The 27,539-nt window shown below is 49.5% G+C and overlaps 1 protein-coding gene across 4 annotated transcripts in view; it reads right to left on the bottom strand.

Moving 5' to 3' along the window:
• Positions 1–27,539, bottom strand: part of IQSEC1 (IQ motif and Sec7 domain ArfGEF 1) — a 511,294-nt gene that overhangs the window by 370,479 nt on the left and 113,276 nt on the right. For all 4 annotated transcript variants that reach the window (XM_068162621.1, XM_068162627.1, XM_068162622.1 and 1 more), the window contains exon 2: positions 25,454–25,483. In XM_068162621.1, coding sequence (XP_068018722.1) covers positions 25,454–25,483 — 30 coding nt within the window. The remainder of the gene's footprint in view (positions 1–25,453; positions 25,484–27,539) is intronic.

The raw sequence follows: 27,539 nt of genomic DNA, 5'->3' as shown, positions 1-27,539 counted from the left end.
CTGCCCTGCCCATCATAAAACTTGCTGACTTTCAGGGGTTGGACTTGATGATGTTAGAGGTCTTTTCCAACCTTCAGGAGTCTATCAGAGAACTGTTGAGGCTGGAAAAGCTCTTTTAGCATCGTTGAGTCCAGCCATTTACCCTGCTCTACCAAGTGCAGCAGGAAGCCATATCCCCAAGCACCACATGCCCATGGGTTTTAAACACCTCCAGGAATGGTGACTCCACCACCTCCCTGGGCAGCCTCTGCCAATGGCTGACAACCCTTTCAGTGAAAAAACCTTTCCTAGAGTCCAGCCTAAACCTCACTTGGTACAACCTAAGGCCACTTCTTCTTGTCCTATTACTTGAGACCGAGCCCCATCTCACTCCAACCTCCTTTCGGGGAGCTGTAGAGAGCAATGAGGTCTCTCTTCTGCCTCCTTTTCTTCAAACTAAACAACCCCAGGTCCCTCCTCAGATGCTCCTCACCAGCCCTGTTCTCCAGTCCCTTCTCTTGGACACACTCCAACCCATCGCTATTCCTTGAGGGCCCAAAACTGAACCCAGCACTCAAGGTGGGATCAGTGATGCTACAATTCTCCCTTGCCATAGTTTATCACTCCCTGGATGGCTCATCCTCAGCAAAAGGAGATCACCAGGATAAGAAATCAGCTCAAACCCAGAATTAACTCCTAAAGCCATGATTACCTCTCAATAACTTAAGACAGGCACTTGATGACCTGGGATGAGGCTCTGCTCCAGCAGCACTCTGAAAATGTGAGCTGGCAGGCTGCAAGAGACTGCAGGCATTTTTGTGGGTGCTCTAATGTAATTAGGGAAGTGGATCTGAACTGCTGTTACCTGCATGATGACAGCACCTTCAAATGCCAATTAGTGATCAAGCACTGAGGACACAGGAGATAAATTGCTCCTTTTACGATGGTGACACTGAAGGCATTGGAGAGAGGCAGCAAAGCAGCATCTCCAGCATTCAGAAGGGAAGCAAATCAGGCGGTGGACAGGACAAATCTTTTATCTGCCAGTAGCACCCAACTCACAGACCTCTGAGACAGGCTTCTAGAATCCTCAAAATAAGAATCACAGAATTGTTAGGGTTGAAAGGGACCTCAAGGATTATCCACTTCCAACCCCCCTGCCATGGGCAGGGACACCTCACACTACAGCAGGTTGCTCACAGCCACAGCCAGCCTGGCTGCAAACACCTCCAGGCAGGAGGCTTCCACCACCTCCTTGGGCAACCTGTGCCAGTCTCTCATCACCCTCATGGGGAACAACTTCTTCCTAACATCCAATCTCAATCTACCCATTTCTAGTTTTGCTCCAGCCCCCCCAGTCCTATCACTACCCACCACCCTCAAGAGTCCCTCCCCAGCTTTCTTGTAGCCCCCTTCAGATCCTGCAAGGCCACAATTAGGTCTCCTGGGAGCCTTCTCCTCTCCAGACTGCACAACCCAAACTCCCTCAGTCTGTCCTCACAGCAGAGCAGCTCCAGTCCTCTGCTCATCATTGTGGCCCTTCTCTGGACACCTTCCAGCACCTCCAGATCCTTCCTGACACAGAGGCTCCAGAACTGGACACAGGGCTCCAGCTGTGGTCTTAGCAGAGTGGAGCAGAGGGGGAGAATCCCCTCCCTTGACCTGGTGGTCACACTTCCCTTGATGGAAGTTTCAGAGAGGCAGAGATGTGGTGCTGAGGGCTGTGCTTTAGCACCAGACAACAGTTGGACTGGATGATCTTAAAGGGCTTTTCCAACCCAAATGATTCTGTGATTCTACATTTGGAAGACCTTAACTTAAGCCACAGTGAAGAACCACGAGGGTTTATGTTGTGCTCCAGCTTACTTCTCAAAACAGACATATAAATACCCAACAATGTTCCCAAGGAACCATTCTGTGGTGCCTCCAAAGCAGTGCTCTGTTTCATAACAAACAAGCCCAGGTCATACACAGTCAAGGAGAATTTACAGTAAGCAGCCAGAAGTATTTTAGGAGTCTTGAGGAGCGAGGTGCAACAACAACTAATTGACAGAGCTCTCTCCCAGGAACGAGCTGGACTCCTGACACAGCTCATCTGCTGGGGGGAGGGGGGCTTTGATCACAACCCTTCAGACAAACCAGAGACCATTTCGAGAGAGAGGAGAGGCAGTCACAGCAGATTTTCAGCCTGTATACCCAGATGGTATCTTGCAACTAATCAGAGGAACAGCAGCCTGTGCACGCTGCAAAGGGACAATGAGCTGCTAGCCAAGGTCCAGCACGTGGGGCTGGAAGAAAGGTTTGATGAAAAGCTACTGCAAGCCTGTAAGACAACAAAATGTACTTGTGAAGTACATTCAACCATTCCCCCAGCTACAACTGCAGCCTGCTAGGCTGGGGTTTGGTTTTGTAGAGTCCCCAAGAAAATCACTGCCATGCCCTCTGCTCTGCAGGCTAACCCCATGTCCTGTGTGCTTGGGATGGGAATGCAGGCCCCAGAACTGGCTGTGCACAGCAGTGGCCATCTGAGCTGCAGGCTGTGGCTGCACAGACACATGAAAGGTACTTCATTTTCTCTTACAGAATCACAGAATCATTTAGGTTAGAAAAGACCTTTAAGATCAGCCCAACCATTCTCTAACCCTACCAAGGCTGGGGTTAAACCATGGCCCTCAGCACCACAGCTCTGCCTCTCTGAAACACCTCCAGGGATGGAGATCCAGCCACCTCCCTGGGCAGCCTGTGCCAGCCTTTGAGAACCCTTTCAGGGAAGAAGTTTCTACTCATGCCCAACTTAAACCTCCCCTGGTGCAACTTGAGGCCATGCCCCCTCCTCTTTGTTACTTGGGAGAAGAGATCAACCAATACACAACGAGTAAAGTATTTAAACACAAGCCCTGTGAGGAGAGGCTGAGGGAGCTGGGATTGCTTAGCCTGGAGAAGAGGAGGCTCAGGGGAGACCTTATTGCTGTCTACAACTACCTGAAGGGAGGTTGTAGACAGGTGGATGTTGGTCTCTTCTCCCAGGCAGCCAGCACCAGAACAAGAGGACACAGTCTCAGGCTGCGCCAGGGGAGGTTTAGGCTGGAGGTTAGGAAGAAGCTCTACAGAGAGAGAGTGATTGCCCATTGGAATGGGCTGCCCAGGGAGGTGGTGGAGTCACCATCACTGGAGGTGTTTAGGAGGAGACTTGATGGGGTGCTTGGTGCCATGGTTTAGTTGATTAGGTGGGTTGGATTGTTGATAGGTTGGACACAATGATCTTGAAGGTCTCTTCCAACCTGGTCTGGTCTATTCTCTTCTCTTCTCTTCTCTTCTCTTCTCTTCTCTTCTCTTCTCTTCTCTTCTCTTCTCTTCTCTTCTCTTCTCTTCTCTTCTCTTCTCTTCTCTTCTCTTCTCTTCTCTTCTCTTCTCTTCTCTTCTCTTCTCTTCTCTTCTCTTCTATTCTATTCTATTCTATTCTATTCTACTCTATTCCATTCCATTCTATTCTATTCTATTCTATTCCATTCCATTCCATTCCATTCCATTCCATTCCATTCCATTCCATTCCAAAGGACCCCAAGAAAACTTTCAGAGTGCTTGAGGAGCACTCCAGCCTCCTTTCAGGGAGTTATAGAGAGTCAGAAGGTCTTCACTCAGGCTCCTCTTCTCCAGACTAAACAGCCCTAGTTCCCTCACGAGCCCTGCTCCCCAGAGCCAGGTTCATGCTTCCATCAAAGCAGCAATCAGGCAAAGGAAGAGCAGCGAGAGTAAGGTACTCCAAAGAAGTAAATTCTGGCTTGTTAGGTTTGGGCTTTTTTTAACCTTTAAATGAGCTAGACAATTTCTGCCTGTTTATGTGCCAGTTTGAACTAATTGAAGCCGTGGCAATGGCTGAGTTTTTGCTGCACAGAGCCCTTTGGAGAGGGAAGAACATCCATTATGAAAGCATAAAAAGCCGCAGCAGCAAACTGCGCTGCATCTATCTTGTCACTCGGCATATCAAGATACACACTCAGTGGCAGCATCACAGACAAAAGTGTCTACAAAAGCAGGATTTGGCTCTGTGTTGCCCTCATTTCAATGCCAAGCCTCACTAACAGGAAGGATTCTTAATTACAGGCTGAGTATCAGTGTTTACGGCTCTGCAGGCCGACGGTGGTGCAATGAGAAGGGGATCTCGCGATGCAAATGTGGCTTACGTGCAGCTTAGGCAATATTTGGAGACAAGGCTGAGTTTAGTAGGCAGCAAAACTGCAAGATGCATTGAACAGCCTAAATTTGCACCACATGTGGCCCCAGACTGTTTGGTCAAGCCCACGGAAGAAGAGAATTTAGAAAGGACTTCCTAATGGGCAGCCACATTGTCATCATTCACGTCACAGCTGCCTCCATCCACCTTGCAAAGGAGGTCACAGGATCAGAGCATGTTAGGGGTTTGAAGGGTCATCAAGTCCAACCCCCCTGCCAGAGTAGCACCATAGAAGCCAGCAGAAGTCACATAGGAACACATCCAGACAGGGCTGGAAAGGCTGCAGAGAAGGAGACTCCACAACCTCTCTGGGCAGCCTGTTCCAGGGCTCTGGGACCCTCACAGTCAAGTTCTTCCTCATGGTGAGGTGGAACCTCCTGTGCTGCAGTTTCTATCCATTGCCCCTTGTCCTATCCCAGGGTGCAACTGAGAAGAGCACTGAAGAGATGATAGAATCACAGAATGTTGATTTATTAATTATAAATACATTCAAATGCACTAAGCCTTCTCTTATCTCAAGGCATTTGTCACTATTTTGTACAGAAAATGGCACTTAGGAGCCTGTTTGAAGTCACTGTCACTTTTGCTTTTTCTACTGCTGTTTGCTGTTCACTGGCTTCCAGGAAAGTTCTATGGGAGACACTCAAAGAAGACTGGAGTTGAACTATGGCTTCCACAGACCTCTCCCAAAAGACCAAAGGACCTACTTTCTTCCTCCCTTCTCCATGCCTCAGTGAGCCTCCATCACCTACTCCTGATGCGGTGTTAGGGCCATGCACGTTTCCAGACCTGACTGGTGACAGTCCAGCAAAGGCTGCAAAGCTGCTGAGGGGCCTGGAGCAGCCCTGCAAGGGGCAAAGGCTGAGAGCCCTGGGGCTGAGAGCCTGGAGAAGAGCAGGCCCAGAGGGGATCTGAGCAATGCTCAGCAAGAGCTAAAGGGTGGGGGGCAAGAGGATGGGGCCAGACTCGGTGGTGCACAGTAACAGGACAAGGGGCAGTGAGCACAAACTGGAACCCAGGAGGTTCCATCTGAACAGGAGAAGAAAGTTTTTTGTTGTGAGGGTGCTGAAGCCCTGGAGAAGGCTGCACAGAGAGATTGTGGTGTCTCCTTTTCTGGAGAGATTCCAAACTCCCCTGGCCATTGTGCTCCTGTGCAAGCTGCTGTGGGTGCCCTGCTTTAGCAGGGGGTTGAACTGGATGATCTCCAGAGGTCCCTTCCAAGCCCCACCATGCTGGCATTCTGTGATCTGCATAGAGGTTGTTTCACTGTCATAAAGTATTTCTGAATGCTTGGCTCCTGGTTACTGTCTGTTCTTTTTCTGCTGACTCACAATAAGCACATTTTGAGGAAGTTTGCATGCAAAAGAACAAAGTGAACCAAGTGGCACAACCACACTTAAAGAAATAGTCTAAACCTGGAGCCCTATGTATATCCTCCCCCTATAAAACAAGCTAACCCATTCCAGCACTCCTGCTTTCATTTCCTGGGCTTCCAAAAAGCAAACCCACACTACATTATCCTTTAAAATACCAATGGCAGTCTGGGTTTTCACCACAAGTTCATTGATGAATCAGTTCAGCACACATGAATTTTTAATGTCAAAAGGCACTGTGTGTCTGCTCCATCTGCTGCAAAGCAAGGCAGAGCTAACAGCTACAACTCCTTAACTTGGAAAACTAGTTTCCCAAGCTCCTCCTCCCCCCAACAGGAGCATCAATCACCAGCTTGCATTTTTGAAGGAGAATTCTTCACTGCTGCAAGGAATTGATGCAGCTTTGCCAGGTGTTTGCCTGCACAGGCAGGACAGTTCCTTTGGTACTGCAGTGATACAGGAAACAGGTTTAGGATGGAGATGAGGAAACCTTTCTGTGCTGCAAGAGTGGTCAGGGTTTGGAAGAGGTTGCCCAGGAAGGTGGTGGAGTCACCATCCCTGGAGGTGTTCAAGAGGGGACTGGATGTGGCACTTGGTGCCATGGTCTATTCATGAGGTCTGTGGTGACAGGTTGGACTCAAGGATCTTTGAGGTCTCTTCCAACCTTGGTGATTCTGTGGTACTGTGGTTTAATGGCCATGGTGGTGTTGGGTTGATTGTTGGACTGATGATCTTAGAGATCTCCTCCAACCTTAATGATTCTGTACTTCTAAGCCAGAGGTCTGATATCCACTCTGAGAGCTTACAGAAGGAATAATGAATTTGTTTATTAGACTAATAAGATCACTACCTAGAAACAGCCCTTGGAGATCACTGCAAGACTGCCCAGTTGCTAACTTCTTGAAGAGGAAATTTCCTGCTCATCTTATGTTACTTTTCTCAAGTGTTCAGAAAAGCTCTGACAAGAGGCCAGGTTTTACCTTGTGAAAGTCAGGACAGAAATTCAAACTGCTCTTCAGCAGGTTTGGTTAAGGGCACTTACTCTGTACTCACATCATTTTAGCAGCTAATACTTTTCACTTGGGAGCACAGCCCTGTGAGGAGAGGCTGAGGGAGTTGGAATTGTTTAGCCTGGAGAAGAGGAGGCTCAGGGGTGACCTTATTGCTCTCTACAACTCCCTGAAGGGAGGTTGCAGCCAGGTGGGGGTTGGTCTCTTCTCCCAGGCAACCAGCACCAGAACAAGAGGACACAGTCTCAAGCTGTGCCAGGGGAACTTTAGGCTGGAGGTGAGGAGAAAGTTCTTCCCAGAAGAGTAACAGGCTACTGGGATGTGCTGTCCATGGATGTGTTCAGAAAGGGATTGGATGTGGCACTTGGTGCCATGGTTCAGTTGTCAGGAGGTGTTAGGCAATAGGTAATAGGTTGGACTTGATGGTCTCTGAGGTCTTTTCCCAGCTGGTTGATTCTGTGAGTCTGTGATTCACTTGTAACAGGCACTGAGAGCAGACAAGCTTTAAGACTCACCTCATCCTCCCTGAATAAAGAACCATTTAGTCATCAGCTTGCATAAAACCCTTACTGGACCTTTCCATCCTCCTTCCACAACTTAATTATCCACTGTCTGACAACTCCCTACACCCTTTTAGGGAGCAGATTTTGCCACAGGCCAAGTGGAAAACAAAATTGAATTGAAAAAAATGAAATCAGCTTTTATGGTTCTCATCTTAATCCTAACCCTGCAGTACTGCCCTACTTTGACCAAGAAACAGCAGCAGGATCTTTGTCTTCCAAGTGATAATTAAAATGCTCATTACTGAGCCAGATGAAAAGGCCTCCATAAAAGCTTCAGGTTGGTAATGGCTTAGGTTAGGCATGAATGGTGAAAGATGTAAAACAGCAGCAGAGCAACGAGAGGCCAGCTGCCAGCCTGCTTTACAGAGCAGGTGTGGAAGCCTGCCCCTCTTCACCTGCAGGAAGAAAGGATTGCCAGCTCTGCACACTGGAGTGGCATTTGGCTTTCTGTGCCACACTGCCAGTGGTTGTAGTGGGGTGAAATTACAGTCACAGTATCACCAAGGTTGGAAGAGACCTCAAAGATCATCAAGTCCAACCTGTCACCACAGACCTCATGACTAGACCAGGGCACCAAGTGCCACATCCAATCCCCTCTTGAACACCTCCAGGGATGGTGACTCCACCACCTCCCTGAGCAGCACATCCCAGTGACGAATGACTCGCTCAGTGAAGAACTTTCTCCTGACCTCCAGCCTAAACCTCTCCTGGCACAGCTTGAGACTGTGTCCTCCTCTTCTGCTGCTGCTTGCCTGGGAGAAGAGATCAACCCCCTCCTGGCTACAACGTCTCTTCAAGTAGTTGTAGAGAGCAATGAGGTCACCCCTGAGCCTCCTCTTCTCCAGGCTAAGCAACCCCAGCTCCCTCAGCCTCTCCTCCCAGGGCTGTGCTCAAGGCCTCTCCCCAGCCTCATTGCCCTTCTCTGGACACCTTCAAGTGTCTCGATGTCCTTCCTAAACTGAGGAGCCCAGAACTGGACACAGGACTCAAGGTGTGGCCTAACCAATGCAGAGTACAGGGCACAATGACTTCCCTGCTCCTGCTGGCCACACTATTCCTCATGCAGGCCAGGATGCCATTGGCCAGAATTGGAAGAGGCCAGAATTCCCCTCTGGCATAAAATTGCCAGACCAGCTCAGCTGAGGAGAGGCTGAGGGAGCTGGGGTTGCTTAGCCTGGAGAAGAGAAGGCTCAGAGGAGACCTTATTGCTGTCTACAACTCCCTGAGGGGTGTTGTAGACAGCCAGGTGGGAGTTGGTCTCTTCTCCCAGGCAGCCAGCACCAGAACAAGAGGACACAGTCTCAAGCTGTGCCAGGGGAGATTTAAGCTAGATACTAGGAAGAAGTTCTTCCCAGAAAGAGTAATTGGCCATTGGAATGTGCTGCCCAGGGAGGTGGTGGAGTCACTGTCCCTGGAGGTGTTGAGGAGGAGACTTGATAGGGTGCTTGGTTGCACGGTTTAGTTGATCAGATGGTGTTGGATGATAGGCTGGACTTGATGATCTCAAAGGTCTCTTCCCACCTGGTATGGTCTGGTCTATTCTATTCTACTCTACTCTACTCTATTCTATTCTATTCTATTCTATTCTATTCTATTCTATTCTATTCTATTCTATTCTCTATTCTATACCAGGCTGAAGGTCAGGAGAATGATCCTGCACCTCTTGCATTAGGTCTGTCAGTCAGCTTGTCCAACAACTGCCTGGATGTCTCTAAGATGTAGACACCACGGGTTGAATTGATGAGTTATCCTTGAACTTGACCTCTGGCTTCCTCAGCTTCCCTTCCCCAGCATGTGTTCTCTGCTTTTATTACACAATTAATTCAATTAAAAAAATAAAGGAAATATGCTAATCTCCCACTCCTTCTGCCTACACAATGCCACCAACATAAACATATGGCAGCATCTACTACGGAACTGCAACAGGAAATTAAAAGCCTCTTCTGTTCACAATGATTAAGGCACATGGAATAATATGCATTTAAATTCCTTAAGCACTCAAAGTTTTCCTGGAGTTCTTTAATACTTTAGTCACTGCACACTGGTTGGTCTCTTCTCCCTAGTAACAAGTGACAGGATAATAGGAAATGGTCCCAAGTTGCACCACAGAAGGTTTAGGTTGGCCATAGCATCATAGTATCAGTCAGGGTTGGAAGGGACCACAAGGATCAGCTAGTTCCAACCCCCCTGCCATGGGCAGAGACACCCCACACTAGATCAGGCTGGCCAGAGCCTCAGCCAGCCTGGGCTTAAATACCCCCAGGGATGGGGCCCCAACCACCTCCCTGGACAGCCCATTCCAGGGCTTCACCTCTCTCATGGGGAATAACTTCCTCCTCACATCCAGCCTGACATGAGTAGAGACTTCTTCCCTGAAAGGGTTCTCAACACACTGGCACTGGCTGCCCAGGGAGGTGGCTGAATCTCCATCCCTGGAGGTGTTTCAGAGAGGCAGAGCTGTGGTGCTGAGGGCTATGGTTTAACCCCAGCCTTGGCAGAATTAAAGAATGGTTGGAGTGGGTGATCTGAAAGGGCTTTTCCTTCTGTGATTCTGTATGTTTAATATTATTATAGCACAGGACTGCTTCTGAAAGGGATGATGGACCTCTAGTCAAACACAGACATGTACATGCAGATGATTTTTGTTTCAGTTCAGTTTAAACCCTGACTAGTAGACACTCAGACCAATAAAGTGCATTACGTTCTCTCAGACCACCTATGTTACTGGAATGTAGTTCCCCAAGAGCAAAGGCTTTGCTCCTCAGGGAGTATCACACAATCACAGAATCTAAAGGGTTGGAAGGGACCTCAAAAGATCACCCAGTCCAAACCCCCTGCCAGAGCAGAGACATCTAGAACAGATCACACAGGAGCACATCCAGGCAGGTTTTGAGTATCTCCAGAGAGGGAGACTCCACACCCCCCCTGGGTAGCCTGTGCCAGGGCTCTGTCACCCACACAGGGAAAACATTTTTCCTCCAGTTTCCTTGGAACTTCCTCTGCCTTAACTTCCACCACTGCCCCCTGTGCTGGCATTGGGCAGCACCCAGCAGAGCCTGGCTCCAGCCTCTGGGCACTCACCCTACACATCTTTAGCAACAGCAATGAGGTCACCCTCAGGCTCCTCCTCTCCAAGCTACAGAGCCCTCAGCTCCCTCAGCCTCTCCTCCTGAGGAAGATCTTCCACTGCCTGCAGCATCTTTGTGGCTCTGTGCTGGACTCTTTCAAGCAGTTCTTTGAGCTTTTTCCTGAACTGAGAGGCCCAGAACTGGACACAATATTCCAGATGTGGCCTCAGCAGGGCAGAGCAGAGGGGTAGAAGAACCTCTCTCAACCTACTCACCACAGCCCTTGTGATCCACCCCAGGATGGCACTGGCTGTCATGGCCACCAGAGCACATTGCAGCCTCATGGTCAACCTCCCATCCACTAGGACCCCCAGGTCCTTTTCCTCTTCACTGCTCTCCATCAGGAGATTTTATTAGAGCAAGATGAGTCCCTGAAGCAGGCCTGTCCCTGCAAGTGCTTACTGCTTGTGTGCTGTGTGGTGATGACAAAGTGGTGCACAGGGAGGGAGCTGCTCTTGCTCAGTCCTTTCTTTAAGCAGCTGATTCTGACTCGGCTGTAGCTCCAGGGCTGGTGCCATCAGATTCACTTCCATCTCTTCCTGCCCTTGCTGTATAGGACCCACATTTTCTGCCAATCCCTTTCCTTTTTATAAAGACCAAGCACGTGGGAGAGAGTCCTTTCAAGCCTTTGCTTCAGCAGATGAGTCATTTCTCAGTGCCTGAGGGAAGCAAATGTACCTGCTGTCGTGCGAGGATACAGTCCTTGCAATGCCTAAACACCAGTGCTGTAATGCAAGTGCCAGCTGAATCTCCTTCCCCAGCTGCAGGCTTGTTGAGAAGAGATGCTGGACACCCTTGTGGAAGTCCTGGCTTTCATCAGAAGCAAGCAGGGCTCTTTTGCTAGCACAACCCAGCAAGGCTGCCTGTTCTCAGCATCTGTGCTATGGGGTCCTGCTTCCTTATTTTCAGGGAGGTCCCAGTCCTCATGCCACAGTTATACAAAATCATGGCTCCAGGTCCTTCTTCTACCCTGGGATATGCTTGAGAATGACTAGAAACTGTCTTAAAAAATGTCCTAGAGTAAATCACAGGAACATTGTTTGCTTCATGGAACATGAGCCAGCAGTGTGCCCAGGGGGCCAAGAAGGCCAATGGCATCCTGGCCTGTATCAGGAACAGCGTGGCCAGCAGGAGCAGGGAAGTCATTGTGCCCTGTGCTCAGCACTGGTTAGGCCACACCTTGAGTCCTGTGTCCATTTCTGGGCTCCTCAGTTTAGGAAAGATCTTGACTTGCTGGAAGGTGTCCAGAGAAGGGCAACAAAGCTGGGGAGGGGTCTGGAGCACAGCCCTGTGAGGAGAGGCTGAGGGAGCTGGGGTTGCTTAGCCTGGAGAAGAGGAGGCTCAGGGGAGACCTTCTTGCACTCTACAACTCCCTGAAGGGAGGCTGTAGCCAGGTGGGGGTTGGTCTCTTCTCCCAGGCAGCCAGCACCAGAACAAGAGGACACAGTCTCAAGCTGTGCCAGGGGAGGTTCAGGCTGGAGGTGAGGAAGAAGTTCTTCCCAGCAAGAGAGATTGGCCCTTGGGATGTGCTGCCCAGGGAGGTGGTGGAGTCCCCATCCCTGGAGGTGTTTAGGAAGAGACTGGATGAGGCACTTGGTGCCATGGTTTAGTTGATTAGATGGTGTTGGGTGATAGGTTGGACTTGATAATCTGGAAGGTATTTTCCAACTTATTCTATTCTATTCTATTCTATTCTATTCTATTCTATTCTATTCTATTCTATTCTATTCTATTCTATTCTATTCTATTCTATTCTAGTCTAGTCTAGTCTAGTCTAGTCTAGTCTATTCTATTCTATTCTATTCTTACTCACCAGAAGGTTTGGCTGTCCTTCAGCCAGACTTAGACAGGCTGAGAGTTGGGCAGGGAGAAACAGAATGAAGTTCAACATGGGCAAGGGGAGAGTCTTGCACCAGGGAAACATTTTTCCCCTGTGAGGGTGACAGAGCCCTGGAGCAGGCTGCCCAGGGGGGTTGTGGAGTCTCCTTCTCTGGAGAGATTCCAACCCTCCTGGCCATTGTGATCCTGGGCAAGCTGCTGTGGGTGCCCTGCTTTAGCAGGAGGCTGGACTGGATGATCCTCATAGGTCCCTTCCAACCTCCACTGTGCTGGGATTCCTTTAGTGCACAGTCTGCTGTGGCTGTTGCAGAGACACGAGTTGGCCAGGAGGTTACCTGCAGCCACGCTGCTCAAAACAGTGCATATCAAAAGCAAAGGCAGAAGGAAGAGATGGGGAAGAAGAGAGCTGTGGCCTCTCAGGCTAGCCAAGCTGATCTCAGTATATTCTGAGCACACTGTAAATGACAAGGTGTGAGCTGAAATCCTCATCTCCACTGCAGACTGCAAACCTCCCTCACTTTCTGTACCATTATTATGCTATGTGATTAGGAGGCTGCTGAGTGAAATGACTTCTTGCTGGATTTTTGATACTTGCTGGAGTACAAAGGGACATTTTTTCCCCAAAACTGAATAATAATGTCACCTTAATTCACGCATGAGGCTGGTTTACAGTACCTAGAGAAGAAGGATTCAATTTAGTGGAGTTCAAGGTTCATTTTACCAGGAGTAATTTGCTCCAGTCTTCAGCACTTCTAAAGTTTTAAAGATCAAAGTAAGTTGGAGTCTATCATAAATAGAAGCACCCAAGGAGACTAAAAGACTGAAGATATCCATAGAACATTCTCTAGAGCACTCCTGCAACACTTCAGAAGAGAGGTATTGAGTATATGACATCACTCTTGCATTGCCACCACAAGTTAGAAGCCTCTGATAGCTCTCTGACAAAGGAGAAGCTATGGAGAGCCCCATAAAAATCATGACAGAAATGGACTTTCCTCTCTCTCCAGAAAGCAGACCAAGAATCATAGAATTGTCAGGGTTGGAAGGGACCTCAAGGATCAGCCAGTGCCAACCCCCCTGCCATGGGCAGGGACACCTCACACTACAGCAGGTTGCTCACAGCCACATCCAGCCTGGCTGCAAAAACCTCCAGGCAGGAGGCTTCCACCACCTCCCTGGGCAACCTGTGCCAGTCTCTCACCACCCTCATGGGCAACAACTTCTTCCTAACAATCTCAATCTCCCCATTTCTAGTTTTGCTCCATCCCCCCCAAGTCCTATCCCTCCCTGACACCCTCGAAAGTCCCTCCCCAGCTTTCTTGGGGCCCCCTTCAGATACTGGAAGGCCACAAGAAGGTCTCCTCAGAGCCTTCTCCTGCAGGAAGCAAGCAACCAGCAGTCACCACCTCAGGCTCAAACACAGTGCCCACTACCCCAGCTTACTTACAATAGCTCCTAAGAAGCATTTCCATGACAAATGAAGCTTTAGTCTTGCTCCCCATCATTTATAAAGTGCATTTTAGGATATTCAGTTTTCTTCTGCTCTGTGATAACCTCAAATGTTGCTTTAGCCTTTATGTTTTTGTTAACACAATATTCTGTTCCTGGTTTCTCCAGGACACAGTTGGCTTGCTTCATCTTCCATTCACTTACAACAAAAGCCTCACTCAAACAGCTCAGCTGAGGAGCCAGGCACTTAAATCATGGTCAGTCCCTGATCCAAGGGTGATTCCTGAATGACACCAAGGCATAAAACCACCTACAATATGGATTTGAAGAGGCAAAAGGTTAAAACAAAGGTCTTTAAATTTGGGTAGATTTTTATAGATTTGGGGTTTGCTGCCTTGTTTTCCTGTTGTATAGAATGAGTCCATCCATGACTGCTTCCATGAAGCAATGAGATCAGGAAGAAAGCCTATGGAAGTTCCCTCAATTGAGTTCTCAGTGTGCAGACTGCTCCATAAGAACTGAAGCATTGTACCTGTGCCCTAAAGTCCTCTCTGTCAGTGTCTAATACAGGATCACACAATTGCTCTGGTTGGAAGACACCTTCAAGATCACTGAGTCCAACCTTCAACTCAACACCACCATGGCCACTAAACCATGTCCCCAGGTGCCCATGGCCACAGGTTTCTTGAGCACTTCCAGGGATGGGGACTCCTCCACCTCCCTGGGCAGCCTGTTCCCATCCCTGACCACTCTTGCAGCAAAGAAATTGTTCCTAATCTCCAACCTAAACCTCCCCTGACACAATTTCAGGCCAGTTCCTCTCATCCTATCACCTGATATGAGAGAGAAAAACTCCCACCTCACTCTAGCCTCCCTTCAGAGAGCTGAGAGCAATGAGATCTCCTCTCAGCTTCCTTTTCTCCAGACTAAACACCCCCAGGTCGCTCAGCTGCTCCTCCCCAGCCCTGCTCTCCAGACCCTTCCCCAGAATTGTTGCCCTCCTCTGGACCTGCTCCAGCACCTCAGTGCCCTTCTTGAAGTGAAGGGCCTAAAACTGAACCCAGTATTCAAGGTGTGGCCTCAGCAGTGCATGATCATTTCCCTTCTCCTGCTGGCCACACTACTGGAGCAAAATACTTCCTCTACAGAGCACAGAAATCCTGTGGCACTACAAGCATTCATGGGACTGAGTCAGGGCACCCACACACCGCTCCCTGGCAAGCCTTATCTTGCACTGCAGTCAATGGGACTGCTTCTGGAGAAGAAACAACTCCCCCAAGAATTAGCTGCACATGAATTAGCTGTACATGAATTAGCTGCACTCAATATTCATTCAGTGAAAGTGTTTCCAGAGCTCTGTCCTCCCGAGACTGCAAATCCCACACCCTCCAGCCCGTCAGGAGAACAGCACTCAGCACCCTCTGCTCTCCAGAGCTCACACAAATCACAGCTGCCTGCTGCCACTGCAAATCACTTCAGGCAAAACGCCTGCACATGCCACCTCAGCCCCCTGGATGGGAGCCGACTTTTAGGAACACTGGATGCCACTTTGCAGCACAAAATAGGCAGTGGCAGTAAGCTGGAAGTCCAAAAATTAGTGTAATGCACTACCCACAGCCAGAACCTCATTGCAGAGTCCTACCTGCACTTCACAGAATCACAGCGTTTTAGGGGTTGGAAGGCACCTCCAGAGATCATCAAGCCCCAGGCCCCTGCCAGAGCACACACAGGAGCACACCCAGGTGGGTTTTGAAAGACTCCACACAAGGAGGCTCCACAACCTCTCTGGGCAGCCTGCTCCAGGGCTCTGTCACCCTCACAACAAAGAAGTTTCTCCTCCTGCTCAGGTGAAACCTCCTGGGTACCAGCTTCTAGCCATTGTTCCTTCTCCTGTCACTGGGCACCACTGCAAAGAGCCTGGCACCTTCATCCTGACCCCCACCCCTCAGATATTGATTAACATTGATAAGGTTCCCCTCTCAGGCTGCTCTTCTCCAGGCTAACAACCTAAACCCTAAAAAGTCCCTCCCCAGCTTTCTTATAGCCCCCTTCAGACAGACACTGCAAGGCCACAATAAGTTCAGACTCTTTTCAGTGGTGCCCAGCAACAGGCACAAACTGGAACCCAGGAGGTTCCATCTGAACAGGAGGGGAAACTTCTCTGGTGTGAGGGTGCTGGAGCCCTGGAGCAGGCTGCCCAGAGAGGTTGTGGAGTCTCCTTCTCTGCAGAGATTCCAGCCCCCCTGGCCATTGCGCTCCTGGGCAAGCTGCTGCGGGTGCCCTGCTTTAGCAGGGGGTTTGGACTGGGTGATCCCCAGAGGTCCCTTCCAACTCCCACCATGCTGGCATGCCAGGATTCTGTCATTTGCATCCATGTGACCTTGAGAAGCTCACTATTCCCCTCCCTTGCTCCTGCAAGGTCATTACACACATTTAGAATTTGGGGGGGGGAGTTATTTTTTGGCTTCCTGCAGGCGTTCAAGGCCAGGTTGGATGGGGCCCTGAGCACCTGATCTGGTGGAAGCTGCCCTGGCCCATGGGCTGGAACTAGATGATCATTAAGGCCCCTTCCAAGCCGACACATTCCATGATTCTCTTTTAAATGTTTAGCTTTCACTCATTTGTCATAGAATCATAGAATAAATAAGGTTGGAAAGGACCTCAGAGATCATCAAGTCCAACCTGTCACCTAACACCTCCTGACAACTAAACCATGGCACCAAGTGCCGCATCCAAGCCTTTTTTGAACACCTCCAGGGATGGGGATTCCACCTCCCTGGGCAGTACATAGTATCATAGTATCAAGGGCCAATCTCTCTTTCTGGGAAGAACTTTCTCCTCACCTCCAGCCCTAATTTCCCCTGGTGCAGCTTGAGACTGTGTCCTCTTGTTCTGGTGCTGCTTGCCTGGCAGAAGAGACCGATCCCCACCTGGCTACAACCTCCTCCTTCTATTCTGTAGATGTTTTACACTACTTTTGGGACCAACTAGAGTTAACTGTTACAGCCAGCACAGCAGCAGCAGCTCTGACAGCCTGATGAACATATTGCTGTCCTCCCATTCTGCCATTCCAATTAAAGCAGTGAGATTTTAAAGCCATTGGCAACTCCGGAGCCATCTCCGCCGCTTCCCTTCCATTCCATTTCTGTTAGCACAATAAAACTGATTTAACATCCAGAACATCATCATCTCCCCATCTACCATGGAGGGTCAGCCTGACATTTATGTAGAAACCTACTGGAGGGAAATTTTGTCCCTGTTTTGGGTTTAAATTAGTCAGAAGTGGCGATTTTGCACATTTTAAGGACTGGTTATAAAACTGTAGGAAAATCTTTCTGGGATGATTAAAACCAGCCAGGAAAGGGCCTCTTTATATGTAGTCACTGAGTCATTTAGACTGCAAAGCAATAGATTTGGGCTTGAAAATTAGTTTTGCAAGTCTCCCTGTCCTTTAATTCCCCAATCCCTGCAGTTTGCAAGCTACCAGAGAGCTGGCTGAGTCACACACTTAAAGCAGATTTTTACGGAGGAAACCAAACCAACCCAAGCCCAAAACTTTTGCTTCCTGCTAAACTTTCTCTCTGGCTCAGTTCCTGGAGTTTGCCAAGGTCTGTTTAACAGCCACTCCTCACAGCACAGAATCATAGAATCAACAAGACTGGAAAAGACCTCAAAGATCATCAAGTCCAACCTGTCACCCAACACCTCATGACTACTAGACCATGGCACCAAGTGCCACATCCAGTCCCCTCTTGAACACCTCCAGGGATGGTGACTCCACCACCTCCCTGGGCAGCACATCCCAAGGGCCAATTACTCTTTCTGGGAAGAACTTTCTTCTCTCCTTGAGCCTAAACTTCCCCTGGCACAGCTTGAGACTGTGTCCTCTTGTTCTGGTGCTGCTTACCTGGGAGAAGAGACCAACCCCCACCTGGCTACAACCTCCCTTCAGGGAGCTGTAGAGGGCAAGAAGGTCTCCCCTGAGCCTCCTCTTCTCCAGGCTAAGCAACCCCAGCTCCCTCAGCCTCTCCTCACAGGGCTGTGCTCCAGACCCCTCCCCAGCTTTGTTGCCCTTCTCTGGACACCTTCAAATATCTCAATGTTCTTCTTAAATTGAGGAGCCCACAAGTGGACACAGGACTCCAGGTGTGGCCTAACCAGTGCAGAGTACAGGGGCACAATGACTTCCCTGCTCCTGCTGGCCACACTGTTCTGTAGCTGATCTGCTACACCTCCTCCCTGCTCTGGAGTAAATGAGACAATTACGTCTGCACCTAATCTCATGTGCACCTTTACAAGAAATTAGCCTTTCTGCATGATCCCCAAGGCCACAACGCTTTCCACGGCCTCCATCTATTGACATCCTGAAAGGAAATGCAGACCAAGGCTTTTGCTTTGGGCTCAGCTACATAATGTGGCTGATGTTTTCTCCAAAGGCAGTACTTCAACTTTCCTCTTTGTTAGCTAACCTTCAGGCTCTCCCCTCTGTACTTCATCAGGTGAGTATTCACAGGACACCTGTTTGCATCCTTTAATAGGCTGGGCATTCATAGGACATCTCTTTGCAGCCTTTGTTAGGTTGGGCATTCACTGGACACCTCTTTGCACCCTTCATTAGGTAACCTCAGCACTGGTTAGGCCACACCTTGAGTACTGTGTCCAGCCTTGGTAGAGCTGGAGAATGGTTGGACCCGATGATACAAATGGTCTTTTCCAACACAGAATCACAGAATTGCCAGGGTTGAAAGGGACCTCAAGGATCAGCCACTTCCAACCCCCCTGCCATGGGCAGCGACACCTCACACTACAGCAGGTTGCTCACAGCCACATCCAGCCTGGCTGCAAACACCTCCAGGCAGGAGGCTTCCACCACCTCCCTGGGCAACCTGTGCCAGTCTCTCACCACCCTCATGGGCAACAACTTCTTCCTAACATCTAATCTAAATCTCATCTCCTCTAGCTTGGAACCCAAAGGACTCTACAATCCTTTGGGTCCCTCTTCACCTCCTACACTACTTGAATCCTCTACTCTGTTGCCTTCTGTTCATGGAGCACACAAGGTCCACAGCAGGGAGAGGAACACCACCTTCTAGTTGCTAAACTTGGAGACACTTGCAAACTTTGATCTGATGGATGATAGCAAGCATCTAGCTCCTGATCTGTGACTGTCAGGCCATAGCACTTGAATATGAAAATGGCTTGCAAAACAAATTAAAAAGGACCACGGCACTGACAAGTTCATTGCTCATGGTGTATGTGTTCATTACATCTGAGAACACAAAGTGCTCCAAGCAATTTATCAATCCTAACAGATTTCACAGGTTTGCAAATTGCATGGCCTTCACCAGAAGGAAACCACAGCAAGTTTAGCAGAGTATGGCAATATGAGCAGCACAAAGCATTTGAAGGGCTTGCACTAAAGGGGACCATTTATTCTGAGCCACCAGGATGCTTAGGGCATTGAGCATCTCCCCCGTGTAAAGAGATTGAGAGCTCTAGGGCTGTTTAGTCTTGAGAAGAGAAGGCTGAGAGGGGATCTGATCAATGCCTATCAATAGCTGAGGGGTGGGTGTCAAGGGGAGGGGGCCAAGCTCTTTTGGGTGGTGCACAGTGATAACAGGAGGAACAACAGGAACAAACTTGAGCATAGAAGATTTCAGCTCAACATGAGGAGAAACTTCTTTACAGTGAGGGTGACAGAGCCTTGGAGCAGGCTGCCCAGAGAGGTTGTGGAGTCTCCTTCTCTGGAGACTTTCCAAACTCACCTGGCTGCATTCCTGTGCAGACTGCCCTGGGTGATGCTGCTCTGGCAGGGGGGCTGGACTGGGTGATCTCTGAAGGTCTCTTCCAACCTTTAATGTAGTGTGACTATTTTTTTTGTCATGATGAGAAAGCAAGCAAGCAACCAACCAACCAAGTCAGAACATTTTCAGTGCACTTTTGAGAAACATCTTGCCTTGCTGCAGCAGCCTTGCCTTGCAGCAACTCAGGCTCAGTGTTTAGTGCATCTCAGGGCACCTCAAAACATCTTTGGGGTAGTTTGTCATCCTTCTGACAAGCTATAAAGCTACTGAAAACAAAGCCACAAAAGAAATCGCCTTTGCAGCTGAGTAACTGAGTATCAGCCTCTAGGGCTTGACTTGCTTTGGGCACTCCACTCCAGTATGAAACCAAATCCAGCCTTTCCCAAAGGGCCTCTTGGGCAGGAGCCTGATTCCACTCATTCAGCTGCAAGAGACTACCCTGAACCTCAGGATTCCCAGACCCAGGAGTGGAGGCATGTGGCCTGCCCAGTCCCACTGAGTGTCACAGCTTGGGATCCAGAGGAGGGTGGAGGAAAAGATAAAGACAGAAGCAAAAGCCCCACCAGCTGTAGGTATTTGTCTGACCTTTTGAAACCCAATTCTTCTCTTCAGTGCTAGGCCCTCCTAGAAAGATTATCAAGTTTAAGGAGGATGAGAACAGCCTGACAGGTTTGACAGGACATTAGGAGGGAAAACAGAAGGATAAGTTTGGTTCAGAGCAGACCTACTATACAAGTCACTGCAGTGCCCCAGCTCTGCCCCACACTGGATTCAAAACTGAGGCATTTTCTTCTCTACAACAGCTGGAAGCACAAAGATACAAGGCAGCTCCTGCAGTGGTTGGGCTGGTACCCAACCCATGCAGCAGACATAACAGGCTGGTGAGGTGAGCCCATGACAACCTCATCAGGTTCAACAAGACCAAGTGCAAGGTATTGCATCTCAGTCAGTGCAATCCCAACCACTGACATAGGCTGGGCATGGACTGGCTTCAGAGGAGTCCTGAAGAAAAGGACCTGGGGGTGCTGGTGGATGAGAAGCTCAACAGGAGCCAGCAGTGAACACCTGCAGCCCAGAAAGCAAATCACATCCTGTGCTGCAGCAAGAGAAACATAGCCAGCAGGGCCAGGGAGGTGATTCCCCCACTCTGCTGCACTCTGCTGAGACTACACCTGGAGCACTGTGCCCAGTGCTGGAGCCTCTGTGCCAGGAAGGATCTGGAGGTGCTGGAAGGTGTCCAGAGAAGGGCCATGAGGATGAGCAGAGGGCTGGAGCTGCTCTGCTGTGAGGACAGACTGAGGGAGTTGGGGCTGTTCAGCCTGGAGAAGAGAAGGCTCTGAGGAGACCTTCTTGTGACTTTCCAGTATCTGAAGGGGGCTCCAAGAAAGCTGGGGAGGGACTTTTGAGGGTGTCAGGGAGGGACAGGACTGGGGGGAATGGAGCAAAACTAGAAATGGGGAGATTGAGATTGGATGTTAGGAAGAAATTCTTCCCCATGAGGGTGGTGAGAGACTGGCACAGGTTGCCCAGGGAGGTGGTGGAAGCCTCCTGCCTGGAGGTTTTTGCAGCCAGGCTGGATGTGGCTGTGAGCAACCTGCTGTAGTGTGAGGTGTCCCTGCCCATGGCAGGGGGGTTGGAACTGGCTGATCCTTGAGGTCCCTTCCAACCCTGACAATTCTATGATTCTATGATTCACTGCACAGGGGAGGAAGATCTGGCTTCTGTGTAAGGAGGCACTGAAATGGCACAGACACAGGCTTCTGGAAAGCAAGGAAGATCTGCAAAGCTATCATCCAGCTGATCTCAGAGTCATCTGCTGGCAGCAAGGATGTAAAAAAGAAATGGTTACATCTCATTGCTCTCTACAACTACCTGAAAGGTCATTGTGGAGAGGTTGGTGCTGGTCTCCTCTCACTGGTAATTAGTGATAGAGCAAGAGGGAATGGCTTCAAGCTGTCACTGGGCAGGCTTAGACTGGACAGTAGGAACAATTTTTCCCCAGCAAGAGTGGTCAGGGATTGGAATGTGCTGCCCAGGGAGGCGGTGGAGTCACCAGCGCTGGGTGTGTTTAAAGGTGGTTTGGATGCAGCTGCAGCTTTAAGGGGTGGGTCTCTTCTCTCTAGCAACCAGCACCAGAACAAGGGGACACAGTCTCAAGCTGTGCCAGGGGAAGTTTAGGCTGGAGGTGAGGAGAAAGTTCTTCACAGAGAGAGTTGTTAGCCATTGGGATGTGCTGCCCAGGGAGGTGGTGGAGTCACTGTCCCTGGAGGTGTTCAAGAGGGGATTGGATGTGGCACTTGGTGCCATGGTTTAGTCATGAGGTCTGTGGTGACAGGTTGGACTTGATGATCTTTGAGGTCTCTTCCAACCTTGGTGATTCTGTGATACTGTGATACTGTGATGTGGTGCTTGGGGCTATGGTTTGGGGGTGACCCTTGAAGAGTAGGGTTCTGGATTGGACTTGGTGATCCTGAGGCTCTTTTCCAACCTGAATGTTTCTGTGATTCTGAGGTCTCACCATTTATCTAGTATGATGCTTTCATTTGCAGTGCCAGTGCTAGTGACAGTCAAACAGTCAATTAAGCCAGAGAATTGCTTGGGTTGGAAAAGCCCTCTGAGATCATCCAGTCCAACCATCAACCCAACACCACTATGGATGGCCCCAAGAGCCATGGCCAGAGGTTTCTTGAACACTTCCAGGGATGGGGACTTCACCACCTCCCTGGGCAGCCTGTGCCAGTGCCTGACCACTCTTGCAGCAAAGAAATTGTTACCAATTTCCAATCCAACCCTCCCCTGGCACAATTTCAGGCCACTTCCTCTTGGTCTATCACCTGATACTAGGGAGGAGAAACCAACCCACACCTCACTGCCTCCTTTCAGGGAGGTGTAGAGAAACTTCACCACAACCATAAGCCCTTCACTTGCTTTCACTCAAGCCTGCCCAGTCCCTGCTGAGGCAGACCATTTCATCCCTGGCTTCCCACCTCTTGCAGCTCCTTCCTATACTTTATTTCATGACTCCAGCTGAACACTTTGGCAGGAGACACTGGCACAGTATGGGCAGCATACTGATTTGCTGGCATTTTGCTGATCTTCCTGTGGGCAGGGATGATGATTTCTTCTCTTCAGGGTTTGAGCACTAATCCCTAGGCTGACGTTATCACTGCATTTGAGATGATTGCATTTCATCTTCATTTGCCAGAAAGAAAGGAAAACACAGTAGGAAGCAAATTAACCACAAGGTAAAAGCAGCCACTAGACATAGCTAAGGAGCTAAGTGAGCTTTTTTTGCCTGAGACAAGACAAAAGCTGGCTAGGGTTTTATACAGGTAGTGACATAAAAACACATCCCCAGTGACATTTCACCTCTGCTCTGAAGTGGGGGAGGAGGATGGAGGAGCTGAACTGCAAGAGCATTTCAGGAGCAGCGTGGCTGTGCCTTCTGCTCAAGCTGCCTGCTCCTGCACTCATCTGTTAAGTCTAATTTTAGGCTATCATAAGAGTCTGGAACTGTCTTGGAGTAACTCAGGTTCATGCTGAACACCAGAACTAATTGACTCAACAGCCCCAATCCAGAAGACTCCATAGGTGCTCCAAAAGCCATGCTGATGATTACCTGCAGCTTTCTAGAGGCAACACATGGTGCTGATTCTGCCCATCACAACCCTAAAGGCTGCATACAGTGTCATAATATCACAGTACATTAGAGGTCAGAAGGGACCTACAGAGATCACCCAGTCCAACCCCCCTGCCAAAGCAGCAGCACCCAGGGTAGTCTGCACAGCAATGCATCCAGGTGGAATACAGCAGACACATACCCTGGGCAGTACTGCAACTGTCTCCAGACACACCAGGGCCGAGAAGATTCTTCCTTTGAGGTGTGGAATTTACCTGGCAACACATCCTAATGATAATTCAGGAGCCTTGCAGCCCAGTCCCGTGGTCTGTCAGCAAAACAGCACACACCCTGACACCACCCCAGCTCATTAAGATGCATGCCAGAGCCAAGGGCTAGTGTGGTGTGTTAACGCCCATTCTGAAAACAGGGGGGAGGGCTTGAGGGTGCTTTGCCCTCCCTGCAGGGCCCTTTCCCCCTGGGAAACTGAGTCTGCTCCACTCCCCCCTCCCTGCCCAGCTAGGGTATAAACGGGAGGGCACTGGAGTCATTAGCTCTCCTTTTTGGCTCCTGCCTCTCTTGCACAAGAGCTACTGAGGCTGCCTTCCTGCTCCTCTGCCACGTGGTCGGGCCTGATCCTTCTCCCTGCTGCCTCTGTGCCTCTTCAGAGAGAGACTGGTTTTGTATTCTTGGGGTTTTTTTTCCCTCACATCCATCCTTGTTCCTTGCTCTTGTGAACCTTACCTGTTATTGTTATATATCTATTGTTTAAAGAAAACTCTTTACCTCTCTACTTCCAGGCCTACTCCAAATTCTTTGCTCCTTCCCTTTCCTTTTTTTTCCCCCTCTCTGTTGGGAGGGAGGAAGGGGGCAGCAGAGGAGAGATTCTCAGCCTTGCCCCTATCTGAGCTCTTAACTCCCAGTTAAGGCTCAAACCACTGCAGCTAGGTAGCACCCAAACCAGAGCTGAAGTACGTGGCTTGCAGCTGTGCCTACATACCACTGAAGTACCTCAAAGTATGGTCTCCAGGAGATGGACTCAACTCTTCCCAGCAGCGGCGATGCCACACACCCCCAGCCCCTCACTGGGGCAAAAGAATCTCACAGGAGTGCTCACAGGTCAAACCAAGACTACTACAAGCTAAAATGTGACCTCAGTTGCAGTTCTGTAAACTCATGCCTCTGGAGTTACTCTGAGTAATCAGCATTAGTCCTTCCACAGCTTGTCAGTGGATTGGAAACCCTCCTGGGAGTCAAAAGCCACCAAGGAGTAAAGCGCAGGCATCTTCGCACAGCCTGCAGGGCAGCAGCTGGTGGTTTTGTCCAGCTCAGTTGTTGCCTGTTGAAAACATGCTGCCAGCCTGCCCTGCAGAGCCCAGAACTCGGGGCAATGCCATAGCCAGCAGCAAGGAAAAAGCATTTCAGAGGGTCTTTGCCCACTTCCTACAGACTTCTGGCTCCACGATACCCGACGGATTCTTCTGCAGTTCACCTGGTTCTGGGGACAGCCTGCAGACCTATGGCTAAGAACTGCATTTCTGAGTCTACAAGTGGAGGTCTTGGCTTTGTTTGTTTGTTTTTAAAGAAATAAACCACAACATCTTCAGATCCCAAATCCTGACAATGCCCCAAAGGAGCTGTGGGGTACTACGGTGATCCCACAGCCAACATTGAGCACCTTGCCGTCACCCCTCGGTGGTCACGCTCCTGGAGAATCCAGGCATCCACTCCATTGTAATGGTCTACTCAACTGGGAGGACTTTCAGACAGGAAGATGTCATTGTCAGGTTTCAGTCCATTTAGAGCATGGTTACAGGCCCTACAGAGTTGACTCAGAGAAACAGCTTTGAGATGGAGGCTTTAAAGAAAAAAAGGGAAAAATACCCTCGCAGTAACAAGCAAGAAGCAAAGACTAAACGAGACAAAAGTCAAGTTCTGAGACATAAAATTCTCTCCACTATCTAACATCCTCCAAGTGCACAATGAGTAATGCAACCATGAGTCAACCAAGGGTCTCGCTGTCAAGCAGAGAAGAGCAAGCTACCAACTGAGAAAGCCTGGAGGAGCACCTGGACTTCTCCTCAACACAAAGGCAGCCCCCCAAAGCAGGCAGCTGGCTTGCAGCTTCACCAGGAGCACAAATGACCATTTGTCATGCACCTGAATCCAAACCACTGGAAACTACACAGGACTTCCAACTAGTGAAGCTAAGACATGAGTCTTAAACCGCACTGGAGACAGAAGTGTTCAGGAAAGGTCATCTCATCTAGGCCTGAGCTTGGGTAGAAGCTCCTCCATCCCAAACACAAATGGCATGCTAAGTACAACCAACAAACCCCACCTTGTAAAGCAAATCTCTTTCAGTGCAATGCCTTCCAACCAAACCATGCTTTTGAAATGAAGTCTTTTCTTACAACAGAGAGCTGGAGAGATAAAGAAAGCGATGCACACATACCTGATGCTTCTTGAACTCTCCCCTTCAGACCTGCAAAGTAAAACACAGACACTTAGGACAGGATTACTTCAGCATTTAGAAGATAGATAGCCTAAAAATGGTCACCTTCCTCATGCATTGTCTCCCCCTTTGTATTTCAGTTCATTTTTCAAGGGGTTGGAGCAGCTCTGCTATGAGGACAGGCTGAGGGAGCTAGGGGTGTTCAGCCTGGAGAACAGAAGACTCCAGGGAGAACTAATAGCAACCTGCCAGAACCCGAAAGGGGCTACAGGAAGGATGGAGAGAGACTGTTTGCAAAGGCCTGCAGGGACAGGACCAGGGGCAATGGCTTCAAACCAGAACAGAGCAGATTTAGATTGGATGTGAGGAACAAGTTTTGCACTATTAGGGTGGTAGAACACTGCAACAGGTTGCCCAGGGAGGTGGTTGAGGCCATCCCTGGAGATATTCAAGGTGAGGCTGGACAGGGCTTAGGGCAATCTGATCTAGTTGGGGATGTCCCTGCTGACTGCAGGGAGGTCAGACTGGAGGACCTTTGGAGGTCCTTTCTGGCCTTGACCTTTCTATGATTCTGGGGCTGGTTCTATTCTCCCTACAAATAAGACATTTTGAACAGAAACCAGACTGCTTAGGTTTAGAAGAGACATCTCAGAAGTTAAAACCCAGCTCACAGCTGGCCAATAATTGCAGCATTAAAATATATGCTGACACCCTCTGAACCCTCAATGAAGACCTTCTGAAAACATGCAGCAACAAAGATTTCTGTTCCATATTTGCAAGTGAAAAGCACCAGCATCTGACACTATCCCAGGAGGAGATTACCTTGTACCTGCTTTCTTTCTCTCTCTTTTTTTACCATATCTTCACTTTCTAGCTGAAAAGGTCACAAGCAATTCTGTTGAGGAAGCTAATCCCCAGGCTTATTAGGCACTACTCAGAAAGGTTTGCAGATAAAAGGCATCTAAAATATTTAAAACCCCACATTTGTCTGAATTTAGAATCACAGAATTGTCAGGGTTGGAAGGGACCTCATGGCTCATCCAGGTCCAAGCCCCCTGCCATGGGCAGGGACACCTCACACTACAGCAGGTTGCTCACAGCCACATCCAGCCTGGCTGCCAAAACCTCCAGGCAGGAGGCTTCCACCACCTCCCTGGGCAACCTGTGCCAGTCTCTCACCACCCTCATGGGCAACAACTTCTTCCTAACATCCAATCTGAATCTCCCCATTTCTAGTTTTGCTCCATTCCCCCCAGTCCTATCACTCCCTGACACTCTCACAAGTCCCTCCCCAGCTTTCTTGGAGTCCCCTTCAGATACTGGAAAGTCACAAGAAGGTCTCCTCGGAGCCTTCTCTAAACTTCTCCATCCCTGACACCCTTAGAAGATGTCATAAATGTGCAGGAATGAGGGACAAGAGGAACCAAGTTACAGAAGATCTTTTTCTCAACCAAAGCTGGAACAAAGCTTCTCCCCTCCACATTTTTAAGGGAGGAAATTTCATTCAGTGCCATTCACACTGACAAGGTTTCCTCCTCTGAAGGGAAGCAGAAAGGTAACTCCCAGCATTGCATGGATGAACCCCAAATGAAGAAGAAAACAGGCAACACTTTGCCCAACTCTTTGCCTTTATCACTCCCAGTGACAAACTGCCCAGCCTCAGTGCTGCACACACCTTGAACACACCAGAGGGCTCTTCAAACCAGGAGTCCAACCTACAGAGCAAAGCAGGAGATTCCAAAGCAAAGCCTCCAAACACCCTTTCTGTGTCATAATCTTACCAGGCACCCCAGTACAAAGGGCTCTGGTATGAGATTGCAGCCTACACTATTTAAGTGAAAATATACCAGCAACAACATCACCAACAGAGGCATCTCAGCAAGGCTGCTGAGGATACCAAACTGGGAGGCTTGGCTGAGACACCTGAAGGCTGTGAGGCCATTCGGAGACTTAGACTGAGAGCTGGGCAGGGAGGAACCCAAGGAGGTTCAAGAAGAGTCCTGCACCTGGGAAGGAAGAATAAACTGCAGCAGGACAGGCCTGGAGGTGATCTGCTGGAGAGCAGCCCTGTGGAGAAGGACCTGGG

Source organism: Melanerpes formicivorus, unplaced genomic scaffold (genome assembly GCF_026170545.1).
Source record: "Melanerpes formicivorus ecotype bairdi unplaced genomic scaffold, bMelFor1.0.p_v2 SCAF_66, whole genome shotgun sequence".
Classification (NCBI taxonomy): domain Eukaryota; kingdom Metazoa; phylum Chordata; class Aves; order Piciformes; family Picidae; genus Melanerpes; species Melanerpes formicivorus.
Note: the sequence above shows the minus strand (reverse complement) of the source record. Positions and strands in the feature narration are given on the sequence as shown.